This window comes from Thalassophryne amazonica, chromosome 17 (assembly GCF_902500255.1).
Source record: "Thalassophryne amazonica chromosome 17, fThaAma1.1, whole genome shotgun sequence".
NCBI lineage: Eukaryota > Metazoa > Chordata > Actinopteri > Batrachoidiformes > Batrachoididae > Thalassophryne > Thalassophryne amazonica.
This window is the reverse complement of record NC_047119.1, coordinates 25,025,759-25,045,355: the sequence shown is the minus strand read 5'-3', so window position 1 is coordinate 25,045,355 and position 19,597 is coordinate 25,025,759. Positions and strand designations below refer to the sequence as shown.

Genomic DNA, 19,597 nt, shown 5'->3' with positions numbered 1-19,597 from the left:
AGGGGACACAATTCAGGAACGTGAATAAATGCAAAAGCGTGTGTAAAAGGATGCAGCACGCAATAACATCTGCTCATAGTTCAGAATTTTGAAATACTATTTGAGGAGCACAATGGGGTATATAGATGAAAAGAAAATGAAAAAAAGGAAAAGAAGACCTGCACAGCAAATTGTAAAAGACTGCATATTTCAGTGACAACAATATGCTGTACAATTAGGTCAGTACACCAGCACATTTATACAGTTAGTGTTTCAAAATCACACATCCTGTGTAGGTTGTTAAAGGTTTTAATGTAGCCTTTATTCTGCTGCCAATTTTCAATTAAAAACAAAACAAAACTGAAAACTGCATTAGAAAAGTGGAGAACTGTGATCATACTAACACATTAATGGGTCTCACTCTGCCATAATAGTTGCTTGCATGTATTATATGTATATCAGTGGTAGTAAAGCTTTTGTGCTGAAACACCAGAATTAACAAACTGGTCAACCTCTGTAAATGTAACTGGCAAACGTGCTGCATCAATAATGAGTTTCATATTGGTTCTATAAAAGACAAAACGAGATGGTGGCTTAGTGGTTGGCACTGTTGCCTCACAGCAAGAAGATCATGGGATCGATTCCCACCTGTGGTCTTTCTGTGTGGAGTTTGCATGTTCTCCCCATGCTTGCGTGGGTTCCCTCCCTCGTCCAAAGACATGCACGTTAGATGGACGGGAAACTTTAAATTGTCCGTAGGTGTGCGTGCGGATGTGAATGTGTTTGTTTGTCTCTATGTGGCCTGCAATGTTTTGTGTTTTGCTTTCACTTCCATTGTGGCTTCATTTTTCAGCAACACAGACTATTCTTGGTGCCAACCCCCAAATGAAGGGGTTGCTGATCTGCCTCCATCTCCACACAAGAGAAACTGGAAATACCCAGCTCATGTGTACTGGACTGGACTGGAGTAGTGTATTGACTCAAAAAGGAAATGACAAAGTGGACAAGCCAAAAGATTAAAAAAGGAACATGCTATAATGGCTTCCTGTTTGGTGCCACGTTCCAAAATGTAATCTGCCACATCTGGACATTACAGATAACCTTCCATGTTGAAAGAGGAAGTCTGAACATTTGAAAAATGATGGAAACCCAGGTGTTTTCTATCTCCTGTCAAACTGCAAAACACTGACAACATGGTGTGACCATGACTGCAGGAAACTCAATGCACAGAGGGCAGCGAAGCAGAACTTTTGATCCCTAAGCATTTCAAGTCTTAACATTTAACTGGTTCCCATTCTTGTTGACACATCATAAAGGATCCTGAAAGAAAGTGTGTGGCCTTGAAAAACAACTAAGTGTCGTGTGGGTGCTACACTGTTTTGTAGAGGATAGTGAAGAACACCTTCGGGTTTTTTGCCGGATGAATGTGTTTCCCCTGAGGAGATACAACACATTCGGGTGCACTAGTCTAAAGCTCACAACCAATGAATAAAAAGGGAAATAAACACAGAATACTACAAGAGAGGGAGTTGTACTATTAAAGTGAGCTTGCTGACTTCCTCAAAACAGAATTACAATCACTGGCAATCTCACGGTGCATTATAGATATTTTATTTTTTTGCAAACAAACTCAAATGCACATGTGCCACCTATATGTTTGGAATCTCAGCATGTATTGAGCCGAGCATCTGGGACATTAATACATTATGCATCAGCCCGCAACATGCCCTTGACCGGGGGTTGACATAAATTTCACATACATTACAGATGTAATCCATTCTAATGAGCTTACACTTTATCTAGCTGAGCAAGAAAGACAAAAGAGAGTTACGGCACTCAGTGGAAGATAAGAATCACCGTGCAACACTCTCGTATTGCGCCCAGTATAGATTTAAATTTAGCAAAAACAGGCAGAAAAACTGCACGAGTTGATGGAGTACATGGTGTAATAACTACACAGATATGAAACATAAGATTATGGTACTTCTTATATTAATCCCATTTAAATCTACTGACACAGATATTGTATGCTTTTATTATTCCACGAAAAAAGTAAATCTGATATTAATGTGTCCATTTTCGCACTTGACCCACAGCATCCATGGTGTTCCTCTTGTATATTATAAAATGTGCAAATTCTAGTGGGTTTTGTGCTTGGCTTGACACATTTTGAACAAATGTGCAATTTAAACTTGGGGTGTTAATAACTATTATATTAGAGGTGTGGAACATTTATTGACAACAGAAAAGGTTATTTTGAAGCTGTTTTTAGACAGCAGAAGTAGGGGTGGCAGCCTTGAAAGAAACTAAAAAAACAAGCTCATTTCAAGTGACGCGTAACTGCAAAAGCACACATGTTGAGAAAGTGAGAAAGAGATTAAAAAAGTTCCCATTTCAGCTATATTCCTTCAAAATCCTAGTCTGCAGAGTTGTGCAGACTAGTCCTACATAGGCCCTGAGGCCCACTGGTACCGATGCTTGTCTCGAGATTCCGTAGTGTGAAACAGATGAGAGACTACAACTCCCCCTGGAGGGAACACCAGCCCAGTACAGGTTACTTCCCCTTGCCAAAGCCGGTTCCCATTTCCAGCTGGATGGACTTAGACAATGCAGATTAGGTGTCTTGTCCAAGGACACAGACATGTAGCATGAGCAGGATTTTAACCCAGGTCTTGTGTAGACTAATGACCATGTTATTTCGGTTGTAAAACCGAAATAACATGGTCATCAGTCTGCACTCTCTCACTGACAACCACACCTCCTCCTAATCCATCATCAAGCATCCAGCATCCACTATCCATCCATCAGGTGACAGACATGTCTATGGGATATTACATATGCAAAACAAAGATGTCTTTTGAATAAACCTGGTGCAATAAATTTGCAAGGTACACCATTATCCCTGACTATTCTGTCACCTTTCAGCAATCCAAACACTCAGTTGGAAGAAGTCCATAGCTGCTTAATACACAAAACACGCAACCGCCGCCAACAACAAAGAAGAATACAACAGAGCAAATATTTCAGATTCTCACCCCACTGTCTGTACACATTGCATCTTACAGCATTAGTCCTACTTTTTAAAAATAATTTCTTTCAGAATGTGTCTACACTATACATGGAGAGGAGTTTAAATGCCTCAAGCTTGCAATTAAAACAATTATATACATAGAAAAAATAAAAATAAAAATCTAGAACCCATATTTGAAACTGGAAGATCCTCAAAACTGACTCACTTTTCCCTATCACAATAAAAGATGGAATTTCTCTTTATCAGAGTTGAAAATCAATACTTTAATGACATAGTTCCCTGGTTTACAATGGAAATATAACCATACGGCAAAAATAAATGAAAATAAGAATTCCTAGTGTGTACACAGAGACTACTAACCTGTGTCCTGGTCACAATTCTGTTCACAGGGCTCAGTGGTCCTCTGGCCACAGTAGTCTTGGACCCACTGTGTGGATGAGTTGGTTTGATAGTACAGGGTTAGCTTGGCTGGGTTTAGCCAATTTGAAACATCCAGGAAGCTGCCCATGCTCACCACAAAACTACTTCCTAAGAGGAAAAAAGTAGAGAGGGAAAAAAGCACAAGACAGAATTATTTAGGTAGGACCCCCCACCCCCACCCCCACCCAACCACCCCTGAAAAAAATGAGGACAGCTTGATTGTTCTGTATTTCGTTTTTTAGAGCTCTATTCCAGGACTTATTACTAAATCAATTGTAAGGAGCAAATTCTTTTGTTTTCACTGTAATTTTAATTCCCAGCTTGACCTGACTGAATTGAAATTAGAAAATTAAGAGCTATAATGTGTGTACTGATAGGATTTCCTGGGTAAGTGCAATAAAGGTGCTAAAAGTGTTTCAAGAGTCAATCAGTAAACGCTATGGTACTTACCTTTCTACCTTACAGCTCCCAGACCAATCGTTAACTGCGATCACGGCACAAGATTATCCTTAATTGATGCCACTGACTTTTCGTTTCAAAGGGGACTATGTGGAGATTGTTTTTAGCTCTCTGATGAGGACAAAGACTCTTATACCATTTATTTTTTGTGTGTGTGACTGAAATTTGCAGAGTAGTGGAAGAATAATTAGCAAAAAAAAAAAACAAACTTAATTTCCAGTAGTACTTCACACCAAGGTTAGGAAGCAGATAAAGCTGCAACAAGCAACGATATTCATTACAGATTAATCTGTCAAATATACACAGCACTGAGCACTGTTTCAGGCACACTCAAAGTGCTGGAAACTTAACAAAAATGTAGAGTGTGTACACTCTTCAATTTTAAAAGTATTTATAATCAATTTTATTTATTAAAACTGCATAAAATCTTTAACAACTATAATATATCAATATATAATATATTCACAACAATTCTAATAACTGTATGGTTGTCAAACTTGAATGCCCGCCAGTGACACAAGGTAACGACCAGATGTGTTGGTATAAGGTCTCTTAAGAGGATCCTTTCATGCTGCCAGAAAGAATTTGTGTTAAATGAACGGTTACTTTCGAAGATCCAGCTGAAGCACATCACTTGCATTGTGAAGGAACATCACCTACAGTATTCTGTCCATATGACATGGCGCACTGGGCGAAGATGCTCAGCGTTGACAACCCCAGCAGCTGGAAAAGGCCAAAGGCACGGCCAGGTTCGGTTTGTCTATCTGGCTGTGGCAGGTAGATGATTGGCGACTGGTTTACCCTGGATTGACTAAGTGAAACGATGAATTACTTGGAGGACAATCAGATGAGGAGACTCACTTGTGTGGCGAGGGTGTATCAGCTACAACATCATTGCTATGTGGCAAATTTATATTGATATGATTCAGAACACAGGTGCTTGAGTGTTGAGGACCTCAGTACCTGGGAAAGACCAATGGAATGACCACGCTTCATCAAGCTGCAACAGATACATGGTTTCTGTTGAGAAGTGTAGATGGAGCACTTGTCTGTCTGGGTGGTTGCCAGTTAAGGATCAAAGGTGGTTCTGTGGTGCGGTGGATGTAGCGCCACGCAGTACCAGCACATCCCCCCCAGAGTACACTCGTCTCAAGCAGATTTAAAAGTTACATAAACAGATGCTGTACTGAGGAGTAATGAAATCCTTGTTAAGTATGTTGTTAATCTTGTGGGGGGGGGGTCTAGGATTCATTACCCACCATGATGCTAAAAAGCCTAAATAAACATGGATTTTCTATTTTATAAATCTGGATCCTTAAAAGCTGCTTCTGGGCCAGGCCTCCCACAGCTGAGCCTAACAAGACTGCAGTTTATACAACAGAACTGCCACCAGCTCTCATTTCCAGAGAAAGTGAGGAAAAAAAAAAAAGAAGAAGAAATGTAATAGCCTCAGCTCACACAGACAGGAGGCAACTGTTAGATTATGGGCTGCTTTCTCAAAGACCTGTAAAGAAACCCCTCCTGAGCAGTATAAGCATTGCTGAGTGGTGGTAGTTTTGCTGTGCATATCACAGATTGATGGCAGTGGACTCAGGAAAAAGTACTTTGCAATGCACAGCGTATGTGACACTGGAAGCAGGAAGACTCATCATCACCTTGTGACATCCCTACAGGGATGATTTCAGAAAGTCTGCACTTTTGGTGGTTACGATTCTTTTGAAAATGAACAAATAAAATATTTAATGCATGTTGTGGTGATCTGAAAATAGAGGTAGCTTCTCTTTTTTTCTAAGTACCTGACATTTATATGAACTTCTTGATTCCAGGCATATTTGCAGAGGCATCTGATACGTCCTCGCTCGTTTGCCTCGGTACTTTCTGCTCAGAACCATCTCCTCTCGTCGTTTCAGACATTGTCATGCCTCATCTGTTCTCCACCCCGTTGAGTTGTCAGCTCACGCACACGCCTGACCTCATCACCGGCCCACTCGGCTGCGTGCACGCAGTGTGAATATGGAGACGAGCTCACGCGGGTATCATCCTTGTAGACGCAGCATTCGGCTCCCCCAGTTCCAACCTAGTCTGTCTAGATCTCGTTTTTGTTTGTTGGATTTGTTTGTTTGTTGAGCTGTATGCCTGTCAGACTACTGGGTTAAGCCTCCTTTTATCTACTTCGTGCATCTGCTTCTGAGTCACATCACAGCTCAGGAGACTTGGAGAGTTTTCACTTCATTTTCTCCCACGTCTGTGCAGGGTCGATGTGTCAGCTCGACCTTGTGTACACAGTCCAGTACTGAACCTCCTCCCCAATCGGCCTCTTTTCCTTCAAGTCTTCTTTTACTTTATGCATCCCCCTCCACTTTTACCTTACACTCTTCCTCTTCCATTCTCACCACTTTTTTGCTGACACATTCATCATTTCTCATCTCATTTAAAGCATTTCAACCCACTGTCCTGTATTTTCATCTATGTCTTCTTATACCTGTGTGCACTAGCACATGCTGGGCTGTTGTGTTCAGTCCTTTGTGACCATCCGTGTGTGGAAAAATAAGACCTAGTTCAAAAATAATGAAGCCAAAGTGTGACATAACCATCAAAATTTAAAAGTGGTCTTTTTTGTGAAATGTTATCATTTTAGGTATGGTTATATATCAGAGTTTCATTATTTCTATTGGTCTCGGTTCAGTCATTGCTAGAAATTATCAGTGCATATATACTAGTGTAACAGCTGCGACAACAGTTGGAGGTATCTTCTTTAGTCTGCAGAAGCCTGAAACAAAGAAATTCTGTCCATTAGTTCCTGGTATTATTAAACAAGTAATATAATTATTCTGTTGAAACAGAGTGGGAGATATAGCTAAGGTTTTGACACAAATAAATCAAGGACTTATTCTCAGCATTACGCTTGCGACAGTTTTACCTTGCTTTAGAAACATGATGTTTTTTTCTAGGAAATTATATTTCTACCTTTACAAAAATGTATTACTGTGTGTTAGTATGAAGCACAAACAAACTGACAAAATACAAGGTTATTTCTTTAACATTCAACTTTAAATGATAATGCTAAATATCAAGGTCACAAAATTCATGAAAAAAAGTGCTATTTTTGTGTTAAATTTCGTGCATATCTCTGGAACCGTGCAGAATTTTTCCATGAAATTTTCAGTACCTGTCAAAGAGACTATAGGCAACTCACAGATACATCTGGATGGTGCGAAATAAAATAATGGCTTGTTCATGAGAAATGCAATGCAAATCAGCAGTTAGGCTTCAATATTTTTGAACATGGCCATAACTTATCTCAAAGAGTTTAGAACGAATTTAAATGAATGAGTTTCTTTGTATCAAAGTTAAGTCCACATGACAGGGTCAAAATTTGGGCCCATTACTTACATACAGCACAGGGTATATTTAGAATTGGAGACTGATGCAGCGGGGGGGATAAGGGTGTTTGAGACAGAGGAGGAGTTGTTGTAGGAATGAGGCACTTCATTGCTTCACCTCAGGGTGCTTTGGTGTACAGGTCCACTGACTCACAGAAGTAGTAATGTAAGGGATCATAGTTGATCTCTTACACTGTACAGACCGCCCTCCGTGGTTCAACATGCAAATGATCTGCAGTTTAATTGTAAAGTTTACATAATAGTGTGAACTACAGATTTATTGCCATGGTGATTTGTTTTACAGTAATAACTGCATAAATCTCATTGCAGAGTTGGAATGAAATTAAAGAAATTGTGAAGTGGAAAAAAAACAAACAGTTAAGACAGTATGTTAAAAGCAGACGGCCTCTGCAGCATTGTGCTCTTTCCAATGGTGCAGGCTCAACACAGGTTGGGGTCCAAGCAAATAAATACTGACACAGCAATATCAGGACTTAAGGACAGAATGTGCGCACTGATGACTGAGAACATTCACATCAGTGAGAGTTTCTCATGATGTTCCAGTCCTCAGTGAGGACTGGTAGTCCACTGAGCTTTTTTTTGGGGGGGGGGATTTTAAATTTTGTTGATTGAAGCGCCTGTTTGCAAGGACTAATACATTTATCCTGAAAGTGCTATGTAGGTAAAGTTATTATTACTATTAGACTCTAAGCTGGGCTTACACTGTGCCGATTTTTCACTCATGCGAGAATTTTTTGGATCGGCTGAGTTTCAGCTTAATTGTGCATCCTGCATTGTGTAGTACCTGGAGTAACGAGCTGCGTTTAACCTCTCACGACCGCCTCCTGATCGGCAGTCGTATGGTCGGATGAAAATCAAACCTGTTTGATATTCTAGTTGGCCCTCATAAGGGTTAGGCGCTGTACGAGCTGATTTACCACAACCTCTCACACTGTGCATGAGCAAACACAGGCGAAAGCATCAACAGTGATCAACTCTTTGGGAGAGCAGTTTCTTTTTTCCCCATTCTTCTTCAACTCATTTAAAGTCTTGTATTTATTTATTTATGTTTTTGTTAAAACTTTGATGTCTCCCATCAATAGTTTTTGTAAAATAAGAAATGTAAATAAAGTTGAAAAAAAAATAAAAAATGCTTCTGTTTACATTTTGCTTCCGGAAACACAAGTCCGACGTGTGGTTTTTGAACGTACAATGCGAGTAGTCCGATTGCATCAGAGCATCGGGCCATATAGTGTGAGAACATAAATCCTGCGCTTTGAACTTTTACACCCTCGTACAGTGTCTGTCCACCTTAAACAGACAATGTAAACGTTATTCTTTTGAAAAGAATTTGAAATTAGAAACTTTGTGTTTGTGTGGGCCGCTGAAGAGGGCTTGGCGGCTTCGGTGTTCTTCAGGCCGTTGGTGGTAGAAGCGGTGTGGGCCCCGGCTCTTCGTTCATCCGAGGTCTCCTATCTTCAAGCCTGCCCGCAGTCCTCCTGTGTATGATTGGCATCATTATTCTTGTTTATATTCCGTTGTGTTCTTTCGCAACATTAAATTGTTACTCCTTTCTTATCCATGTCCGTTCATTTGCGCCCCCTGTTGTGGGTCCGTGTTTCGACACCTGCCCAACACTTTGTGTAATTTCTTATTTTTAACCCCTTAACGCCTATTGTCGCATATATGCTTACAATATTTGACTCAAATATGCAACATAACAAACTGACCAGTATGCCTGTTGTCGCAAATTGCAACTACCATTATTATTATTATAACATATAACATAAAGTCATACCAAAATTACCAAATTACTATTTATTTTAATGCAAAAGTGAAATTAATAATCTCAACATTATTTACCATCTACTTAAAGGCAAAAACACACACAAAACATTTTTTTATATACAGCTATATAAATTCAGGCGTTAAGGGGTTAAATTACTTTCTATAATCTTGACAAGGTCCACTTTGTGTTCACTAGTTCTGTTCATACTGCAATTACGTATAAGAATTCAGTATTTTAATTTAAAATATCATTTTAATAGGTTACACTTTATTTTTATTCAGGACCACGCCCAAAAATTCCTTGTTTTTCTTGTTCTTGAAGTTGTTGTGAAAGTGTGGAACACAGACCCACAACAGGGGGCGCAAATGAACGGACAATGGAGGAAGTCAAATAGCACTTTTACTGTTGTGAAATAAGCACAACAAGCACGACAGATTACAATAGAAAATAATAAAGTCAATTCACAAAGGTGTCATGTGGGCAGGCTCGAAGATAGAAGACGTCTGTCCCAAAGCAGAACCGGAACACACGATTTCCTCCGCCACCGAACCCCGGGAATACTGGAGCCGCCAAGTCCCGAACTCCCAGGTGGCCACTGCCTCCGCTTGTCGGATCTGGTACTGCTGGCGAGGAACAAAAACAGTTAGATGTGGGTACGTTTGCACCCAGCAACACAGATGGTGAAAAAAACCACCTCCACCTCTTGTCAGGAAAATGTGAGTACTTATCAAAAGGGTTCAATACAGTCTCCAGCTGCAAGTACTCACCAACCACAAGCAACAAAGTCACTGTCTGAAAGACCAACACAACGGCTGAGTTCGTGTACCTCCTCGGTAGAACGATATCTCGGCAAAGAGGTGGAGATGACGTCTTGCTGATATACGATGCAGATCAGATGAGTGGTGACAGCTATCATAGGTGATGAGTGTCAGCTGTCACCCCGGCTGCTCCTGTGAGGCGGCAGCGCCCTCTGGTGCCTGGAGCCCGCACTCCAGGCAGGGTGCCCTCTGGTGGTGGTGGGCCAGCAGTACCTCCTCTTCAGCGGCCCCACAACAGAAGTTCTTTTTTAAAATGGAAAGCACAGTTTATTCGCCCCTCTTTTTTTAGCTCATCAAAATAAATAAATTAATACAAAATAAATCATAGATCTGTAACTAAAAGCTATGACTCGACATAAACTGTGGGTTTTGTGATCCACTACATCTTTAGCCAGAACACCTCTCACTTGGGTCAATAGCTTAAATAGCAATATTCCAGTTTCAAAGTACAAGGAAATGACAGATCAAAATCTGATTGGTTTAATTCATGTTATGAATGAAAGATGCCATAATTAATTAGCGGCCAAAAATAAACTGCTTTGCATTATGCATCTTACTCTTCACTCAGATTACGAGTATATGCATGTGAGCTACACTAAATGCACTTATGATGTACTCTTTAGACTGTGCACAATAGGCCTTTAAGCTGTGGCCCCAAGTGTCATTTCTGATGGCTACTTCATATTTTAAAGGTGTTAATCTTATACACAGCTACAGAATGTACTGTAGACCTTGAAGCATTCTGCACTGTTCCATTCCTGATGCGTATTCCTTGTGCACGACAATTGATGATGTGTGGGCGGACTAGAAATGAGGCCCCAGCGGCAGGATTACCTGATCGACTGATATGCGAGTGCACAGCTTTCAGAGATATGGCAATCATTAGTTAAATTGCCTGAGCTCTTCGCTCCCTTTACTTCACTTAACTCCTTCCACAGTTTCTATTTTGGCCCATCTTGTGGGGAGGATAATACCATGGTGTCATTCCAAAAAAAAACAAAACTTGCAATTGTCTCGTACACAACACAGCATCCAAAAGTGAGATGAATTCTGCCATTTTGTCAAAAGCATTTTAAATCAGGAAAATTTAATGATGCCAAAATACTCAGTGAACAAAATTAAACTTTCCAAATCTTAAATATGCATTGTGCACATTAAAAGCTTTCAATAAAATTGATGTGCTGTCAGCCTTAAGCGTTCTACCATGCTGCAATCATGCATTTCCATTTAGACCTTTAACTATGGCTGGACTTTATTTTACTGAAATTTGCTCCTACACGTTTGGTATTAAACCAAAGCTGTCAGTGCAGAGACATGATGTTCCTGAAAAACCTAAAATTTAGACATGTTAATCCTGAAAATGTACTGGAGGTCATAATAAATTCAACACTGAGACATCATGTATGCATCTCCAAGAATTCCAGGTTCCTACAAAATGAGACAAAATACAGAAATTATTTTAAAATTATTCAATATCAGTGTGTACTATGGTTGTAACTAACACTGAGTTTTGTAATTGATTATTCTTTTCCTTTTTTTGATTTATCAATTAATTATTTTTTAAATTAATCTTATAGTTATTTTCTGATCAGTCAATTAATCATTTTGTTAACTTACCAGTTCATCAGAACTGTAAATTCTACCAATAATATTCAACATTGCATGCAAATATTATTTCAGAAGTATTTCTTATTAAATCACTAACTAAATAAATAAAAAATCACAACAAGGACAAGTTCAAAAACTGAAAATGTATCTATGGGGAGGGGGATTATGGAAATTTTCTTGCAGATGCCTCTAACTGAGATAAAAAAGACAGAAATTAAAACCATGCCACATTTTATGAGGCTGCAGCTAAAGAGTACTCTCATTATTGAGCTATAAAACATCAGAAAGTGGTAGGAAATGTAGATCAGTATTTCTCAAAGCCCAAGATAATGTACTCAGATGTTTTGTTTTGTCCACAACCAAATACCCTGTTAGGTGTACTGTTGAGATGAGTAAATAAACTTGTGTAAAAAAAAAAAAAAAAAGAAGCAGAAAGCAGATAACTTGGACTCAAAATGATTAACTGAAAATAGCTACAGAATCATTTAGTAACTGATTAATCAATTAATCTCTGTCGTTCTTGTATAGACACGGTCAACCCAGCAGAATTCCACTTGAAGGAAAGCCGTATCTGACTACAGTTCGATATAAAGTTCCCCAGAGAAACAGAATAAGTTGAACAATCAGCTGTGATAAATGAAACAAATATTACATTTGAAACCCAACATTAAATTGCATCTTCATGATGTATTGTAGAGCTATACAATTACTACCTTCAGTTTTCTACAATACGATCTCATTTTTCTTTTCAACACATTAGATTTCTTGTAGTTGCTGAACTTTTGAAAATCCTCATTAAAAATCATCATGTTAAGCAACAGGTTCCCCCCCCCCCCCCCCCCCAGTGACTGATCTTTTATTCATTTTCTATTCAGGTTTCAGACCCACATACGTTCAATGTGAAGGCAAAAAGAAACACAATGTGCACGTAAAGAAAAAGCTAAAAGTCCTTTCCTCGTGGTGTTAGTAACGTGCCTATGTGGAATGAATATTTTGCACTTACCGTCTGCGACAAAGTGCTCTGGCACATGGAGAGTAACCTTGACAGAGAGGGGGCAGGAATCCTGCGTGGCATAGACAATGGCAATGACACATGTGCTGATGGTGATAAGCGTCAGGGTGACCTTATTCAGAGGACTGTGTGGGTGACCTAGAGGTAGAGGAAGACACAATGAAGAGGTGAACAGTTGGGGTCTTGTTTTGACTTGATGTAATCAAAGTTGAAGGATGATTTATTTTGTACATCCTCGATAAAAAAAGGACAAGTTGCGCTCTTTTCTAAAGGGACCACAATATAAACAATAGAATAATGAAATTATTTTCCCCCTTTCTGCATTGTTTTGAGGAAGAACACAGTGCTAGTGCAACATTTGACCTATTTAATTGTAACTTCTTCGTGATTGCAACTGGAAAAACTAGCACCCTAAGAGGTCAAACAAGCTAAATTTTATGTTTTTTTTTTTTTACTTTCAATTAGACAAGCTCTTGGCAAATTTGAAAGTAGAGAGTATGTCTGTGAACTGGCCCTGACCTTTGGATAACAGGGAGAGTCATGAAGGTCAATTAATGCATGCGTTGCCATGGTGTTTCAATGCCCCCGAAGACTGAAGAACACCAAAGGGAGTGTATTATATACAACCAGTTGTAACGATGGTATTGACTTTAAGAGATTATTAAGTTAATAAGGTTAACAATACAAAACAAACATTGATATATTATGTCCTGGAATATACATAGCATTCAGCTGAAAACCAAGTTGGCAAATTAAAAAGTTTTATTCATTATTATATAGACAACCTACCGCAGAGACTTTGTATATGTTCAGACAATGCATCATACAAATGTTACGTTAGCAAATTGATTTTGATGGGAATTTGACAATCACTAAGACTAACACCAGTTAATCCAACAGCTGGCATAGTAGTGGTTCTTTGGAATTTGATTAGTCATTCATGGTAATGCTTCTTAGCATGTACCCAACCCATTAGTAAATAAATGTCAGGTATATTTGATAAGTCACTCAAGCTAATGCTAGTTTCTCGTTGGCTCACATTGACATAAACATTTCTTTTATTTTGCTAAACCATTCAAGCTAACATTAATTAGTGCTTATATATTAGCAATTAAAATTAGCTGCAAAACTGATTTGAGCTACTTAAGCTAATAGTGCACCATGCGTACGGTATCATCTTCTCATTAATAGTGATGATCGCCTACGACATGTTGCGAGGTAGGGCGAACAGTCCTTGTGACCACTATTGTGTATACAGTAGTGGTCACAAGGTACATAAAATGCAACATAAACAATTTTTCCAGGATAAATTTAACTGCAAATGATAACCCAGGAACATGGTTTACCCCAAAGGGGTTGAAGGACACATACAAGTACAGCTGAAGCAATGGTAGCTGCACGGGTGTTCTTTCAGACACTGCAGTTTCCTCTCAACATCAAAACATGCACTTTAGGTTCATCTGCCGCTGGGTGCAGGGATGACGCACCACTCACTGTGAAAACCCTTGTTCCGTTTGAACATACGTGAAGGTGTAAATTGGTGTAGGACTAAGGTATCAATCCCACATTGAAGCGCTAGCGGCCAACTGAGCGGGCATTCCTCTCTTTCACTGTCATTGCCCCTAAGCTTGTTCAAAGTTCCTGAGAAATAGAAAACATACAGCGCACCACAGCCTTTGGTCGTGGTGCATGATGGGAATGCATGTCTGAGGTGTCCTTTGGGGAACCTCTTAGAAACACTTGCTGCTGTTTGAGTGCAGGCACACAGAGCATGGAATTACACAGACTTTATGTTTGACCATCATCCTGTTCTTTTAATAAGAGACTCCTTATTTTTGACTGATTAACTGACATTGTGTTGTCACAATTTCTATGCAAATAGAAAATTATATAACTAACAAGATCCAGATTTTGAGACAAAAACACTTCATAAAAAGATGCTACAGGTAGTGTTTTCAGTATTTTTAAAAGATGAAAACATAAACCACTAAAGTATTTAAAAGTATATGATAAAAGTTTTATCATCAAATACAAAATGCTATTTTGAATTTCAAAAAGACAGGGGAATCACCACAGCACCTATTAAAGGAGATGGGTACTACTCAAATCTTTTGGTTTGTGTTACCAATTTTTATTTACTTTAGATTTTGATGTCGAGGTTTAGTTTCACTTTGAAGCCAAAAAGCATATATTTTTTAAAATTCCTGTGTCAGGAAACCTGAATTCATTTTTATTTAATACCACAAAACATGTTAAATAGTAAATGGTGAAAATAACATTTTATAGGCAGTGTAGGTACTATGCATATATTTCAAATAAAATGTTACAATAGAAATGATGATTTAAAAAATACTACAACACACACACACACACACACACACACACACACACACACACACACACACACACACACACACACACACACACACACACACACACACACACACACACACACACACCACACACACAATTCCTTTTGTAAAATTCCCAAACTGAAAATCCTACCTGGAATTAATGTATGAGAGATGAAAGGCTCGGTGTGCCTTTGGCTGAGCTGTACCTCTCTCTGTAAAGGACACTTAGACTTTAGCAGCAAAGCATTGTGGGCATGCCTCTGGGAAAGACATAAAGCTTGTGGCCATGATCCGTATCAAAGTTACAGCCATGCGTAAAAATATTATGCTCTCGCTAAAATATGGATGGACTCAGGGCAGTAAATAAAAGTCAAAAAAGGGAAAAAGCTTTGAAGTTTAAACTTTTAATCTTGTAACTGCTTTGACTGATGTATCTGTGGTTTGTATTTGCTTTACGTTCACAAAGGGGTTCGTGCGTCACTGTAAACCTGTGCCTTTGTGACTGTTGATGCTTTTGTTTACTGACGAGGCTTTTACTGTAATTGAGGCACCCCGTCACAAGCACGGTGACCTCATCCACACCCCAAAGGGATTAGCTTTCTGGCACTGCTGCTTCCGACAGCTGTTGTCTTTGTCTCTTTAAAATATCACAACAATTTAGGCATTTGATTTATTCCCCAATTTGATCTAATTGCGTGACCTTGTGCCGCATGTCACTGGAAGCATTAACATTTCTGTGGTTGCACCATCTGCAGTTCACACGTGCAGAGCTCAACTGCAAAGAAACAATAATAAAGAAGCAGCTTATTTTATCATATAATCATCTACCTTGATAAGAATTTGCTGACCAATTTTTTCCTTTTGCATCTCAGCCTTGTGCACAGCAGTCAGACCTGTCATTTCCTCACGCCTACAGGCAACATGTTCAATATGTTTAACATTCCTCCGAGAAGCTCACAGTTTTACTGAAGCTACAAAATCAGAATACTTTAGAAATTCACTGCTAAAAAAAAAAAAAGTAAGGTTCCTCAACACTGAAGCCCTCTGCTGATCTGACAGGTTAATGAAGATGTAGGTCAAACAGAACAGGTTAATGTTAGCAGTGGTTAATTCCATCACGGCTGCGATTGAGCCATCCCAGGGAATTCTAGTTTGTTCATTCTTTCTTCATCCATCCAACAAGACAATGGATCAAATGTAGGCTCGAGTCTCCCATGTGTCTTCTGTTAAATTGTAGCTAAAATTTCATGACAAGTCTCTAAGTCTTTTCAGAGTGTCTTGGTGGCTTCCCTCATGCATCTTATTCTTGCGCGGTCTCCCGTTTTAAGAATTGCCTACTCCGGAGAGATATACCACAAAGTTTGCATTTGTTTATGACTGAAGAAAAGTATGTGCAAGACATATTCAGTGACTTGGAAAGCTTCATGTTTACATTTCCTAAATTGTCTGAAGAAAACTGTCCATAAAATTGATGATTTGTACTTTTTTTTTTTAAATCCTTATATTTAATTTGTCGCATTACTTGTGGGCTCTGCAAGTACATTGAATGTTGTCACTACTACAAGAAATGACTGAATTTCACCTCCATGGTGTACAGAGGCAAATTTTAATAAATTGTGTTATTGTCCAAATACCTCTAGACTTGACTTTACAGTGATCCTACTCACAACCCATTCAGGTGCTCTCCAGTGAAAAATAACTGTGAAAAACAGTGAAAAAACTGCTAATTTTATTCCTTTGATTATGTAGTGGCTATGGAAACTTCACAGTGACAAAAACAGCCAGTAAACAAGCAATCTATAACTGTCTGTGGTAATAATATTACAAATCACATGACTGCTGAGAAAAATATTGGTATTTTAAGCCATCTTTTACTTGTTCAGACAAACCATCAAACCATAGTTTGATAAGTAGATAAATACATTTTTCATAGGCTGTGGGTTGGAAAGGAGCTGTATGCTGAATTTATAAAGATGACCACTCTAAATGCATTTATCTTGTTTTACTGTTCTAATTTGACGGACAATTTGTCAATTTTTTTTTTTTTTTTAGTAAGAGACACTTTAAATCTATCACATTTAGTCGCAACTGTGCAGCCCTTTTCCCTGTGAGCACATCTTCAATTGAATTTAAAAAATGGAGAATGTTATGTTTGAAATATATATATATATATATATATATATATATATATTTTTTTTTTTTTTTATTTGAGAAACCTGCAAAACACCCCTGACAACTTTGCAGGAGCTATAGGCTTCTGTGTTTGTGAGAGGAAAAATAACGCAACTTTTGAAAAAATAAAATAAAATAACAAAAAGGCATGATGCAACTTTTTTCTATTGCATCATAAGTTGCACAGCCACATGGTAGAGTGCAACGGACAATAATTTGATTAGAAAGGAGATGTGGAATTTTAGTCAGTTTTCCAGAAGGCACATGGAAGACTCGAGCCTAAATTTGATCAATTCTCTGAAATTATTGTGACATTTAAAAACCCACCAGTGGGGTGACTTAGTTTGGTTGCCATGAGAGTGGGGTCAGTAGGAATCAGAATGTTGTGTGGGCCGCTGAAGAGGAGGTACTGCTGGCCCACCACCACCAGAGGGCGCCCTGCTTGGAGTGCGGGCTCCAAGCACGAGAGGGCGCCAGACCCAGAAGAAGTGACAGCTGTCACTCATCCTCTGCACCAGCTGTCACTCGTTTATCATCACCACCATAAAAGCCGGACTGCAACTCCACCTCCCCTGCCGAGAAATCGACTACCAGTACCAAGGTAATTTCTCTGCTGACTAATACGTTGTCTAACATTGTTCTGTGTGCAGTCGCATTCCTGTGAAGACCCAGAAGAGGGACAAACAGGAGCTGCACGAGTGTGTGTGATTTGGAGGTGGAGGTGCTCCCTCCTAACGGTGTCTGGACTGTAAATTACTGAGTGTGCGGACTCACACTCACACATCATATTTCTGCTTTCTGCCAGCAGTACCAGGGTCGACAGTCGAAGACAGAGGCCACCTGGGGACTCGGGACTTGGCGGCTCCGGTGTTCTTCAGACCGTTGGTGGTGGAAGCCGTGTGGGACGCGGCTTCTCTCTCGTCGGGGCGTCTTCTATCTTCGAGCCTGCCCACACATCACCTGGTGTTTATTGACTGTGAAAATTACGACACGTTTCGTTGTGTATTATCACAACATTAAATTGTTACCTTTTGGCTTACTCATTGTCCGTTCATTTGCGCCCCCCTGTTGTGGGTCCGTGCTACAACACCTTCCCAACAGGATTTCTCGGCCATCGTCATGGACTCCGAGGGGCGTCAACTCAAGCTTGAACGGCCAATGGAAGAGCCAGGAGCGCAGGCGTCAGCGGGAGGCGGGTTGAGTGAGCTGCAGCAGATCTTAACCAACCGCCTTCAAGGCCCGGTTAGAATTAGTGACCGAGCAGAGTGTCCTCCTTAATCGGAGGGTGGAGGCTCTCACTGCCAGGGTGGAAGCGCGCGATCAGGGCGCTGCTGCAGCTCCTCCTCTGGCTGGTCCTGGGCCTGTATCAGACGTTCCACTGGTCGTTCAACGAACCCCCCCACCGTTCCCTGAAGCATACATAAGCCCTCCGGAACCGTACGGGGGCTGTGTCGAGACGTGCGCGGACTTCCTCATACAGTGTTCGCTCGTCTTTTCACAGCGCCCCGTCATGTACGCATCAGACGCTAGCCGGGTGGCTTATGTATTAATTTGCTTCGAGGAGAGGCACGCGCATGGGCTACGGCGCTTTGGGAGCAGAATTCATGGCTCCTAACGTCTTATACTGGGTTCGTACGGGAATTCAAACAAGTGTTTGATCATCCCAACAGAGGCGAGACCGCTTCGAACGTGCTGCTGTCGATGAGACAGGGGCGCCGTAGCGCAGCCGAGTATGCAGTCGACTTCCGCATCGCGGCAGCGAGGTCCGGCTGGAATAACGTTGCGCTCCGCGCCGCCTTTGTAAATGGACTGTCCCCGGTCCTTAAGGAGCACCTACTGGCCAAGGAGGAACCGCGGGAATTTGACGGGCTGATCGATTTGGTTATACGCTTAGACAACCGTTTAAATGAGCATCGTCGGGAGCAGGCCGGGGGGCGTGACCGGGCACGAGCCGTCCCTCCCCCTTCCGGTTCCGACAAGGTGGCGTCGTCCCCACGCTTCACTGCCAGAGAGCTCCGTGTGGCTACGGCTCCCCCTGCTGAGGAGGCTAGGGACACGAGCAGGGCCAAATTAAAATCAAATATCAGACAAAGGAGGCTGGCCCGCGGGGAGTGTTTTGTCTGCGGCTCTTGCGAGCACATGCAGAAGGACTGCCCTAAAACGGTCAAACTAAAACGCCCGTCCTTAGAAACTGGGCTAAGGGTGGGTCATAACACGCACGCGGGAAAACCCCGCAAATCTGCACGAATCCCAGTAACAATCCTTTGTGGGGATTTAACCCTTCATGCTCCAGCACTGATAGACACAGGGTCTGAAGGGAATCTGCTGGACAGCAGATGGGTAAAGGAAGTAGGGCTCCCTCTGGTGGCTCTGCCGGCACCATTGCAGGTGCGAGCACTAGATGGCACCCTGCTTCCATTAATCACACATCAGACACAACCAGTGACTTTGGTTGTGTCTGGGAATCACAGGGAGGAGATAGTGTTCCATGTAACACCTTCTACCTCCCGAGTGATTTTGGGCTTTCCATGGATGGTGAAGCACAATCCCCGGATTGATTGGCCGTCTGGGG

General features: G+C 40.7%; 1 protein-coding gene across 1 annotated transcript in view; it reads right to left on the bottom strand.

Annotated features, from left to right (window-relative positions):
- Nucleotides 1–3,365: 3,365 nt before the first annotated feature.
- The window catches only part of LOC117530070 (astrotactin-2), a 465,818-nt gene continuing 449,586 nt past the window's right edge, over nucleotides 3,366–19,597 (bottom strand). Inside the window, exons 6-7 of the mRNA XM_034193006.1 lie at nucleotides 12,491–12,637; nucleotides 3,366–3,538 (exon numbers count right to left, since the gene is read on the bottom strand). Coding sequence (XP_034048897.1) covers nucleotides 3,366–3,538; nucleotides 12,491–12,637 — 320 coding nt within the window. The remainder of the gene's footprint in view (nucleotides 3,539–12,490; nucleotides 12,638–19,597) is intronic.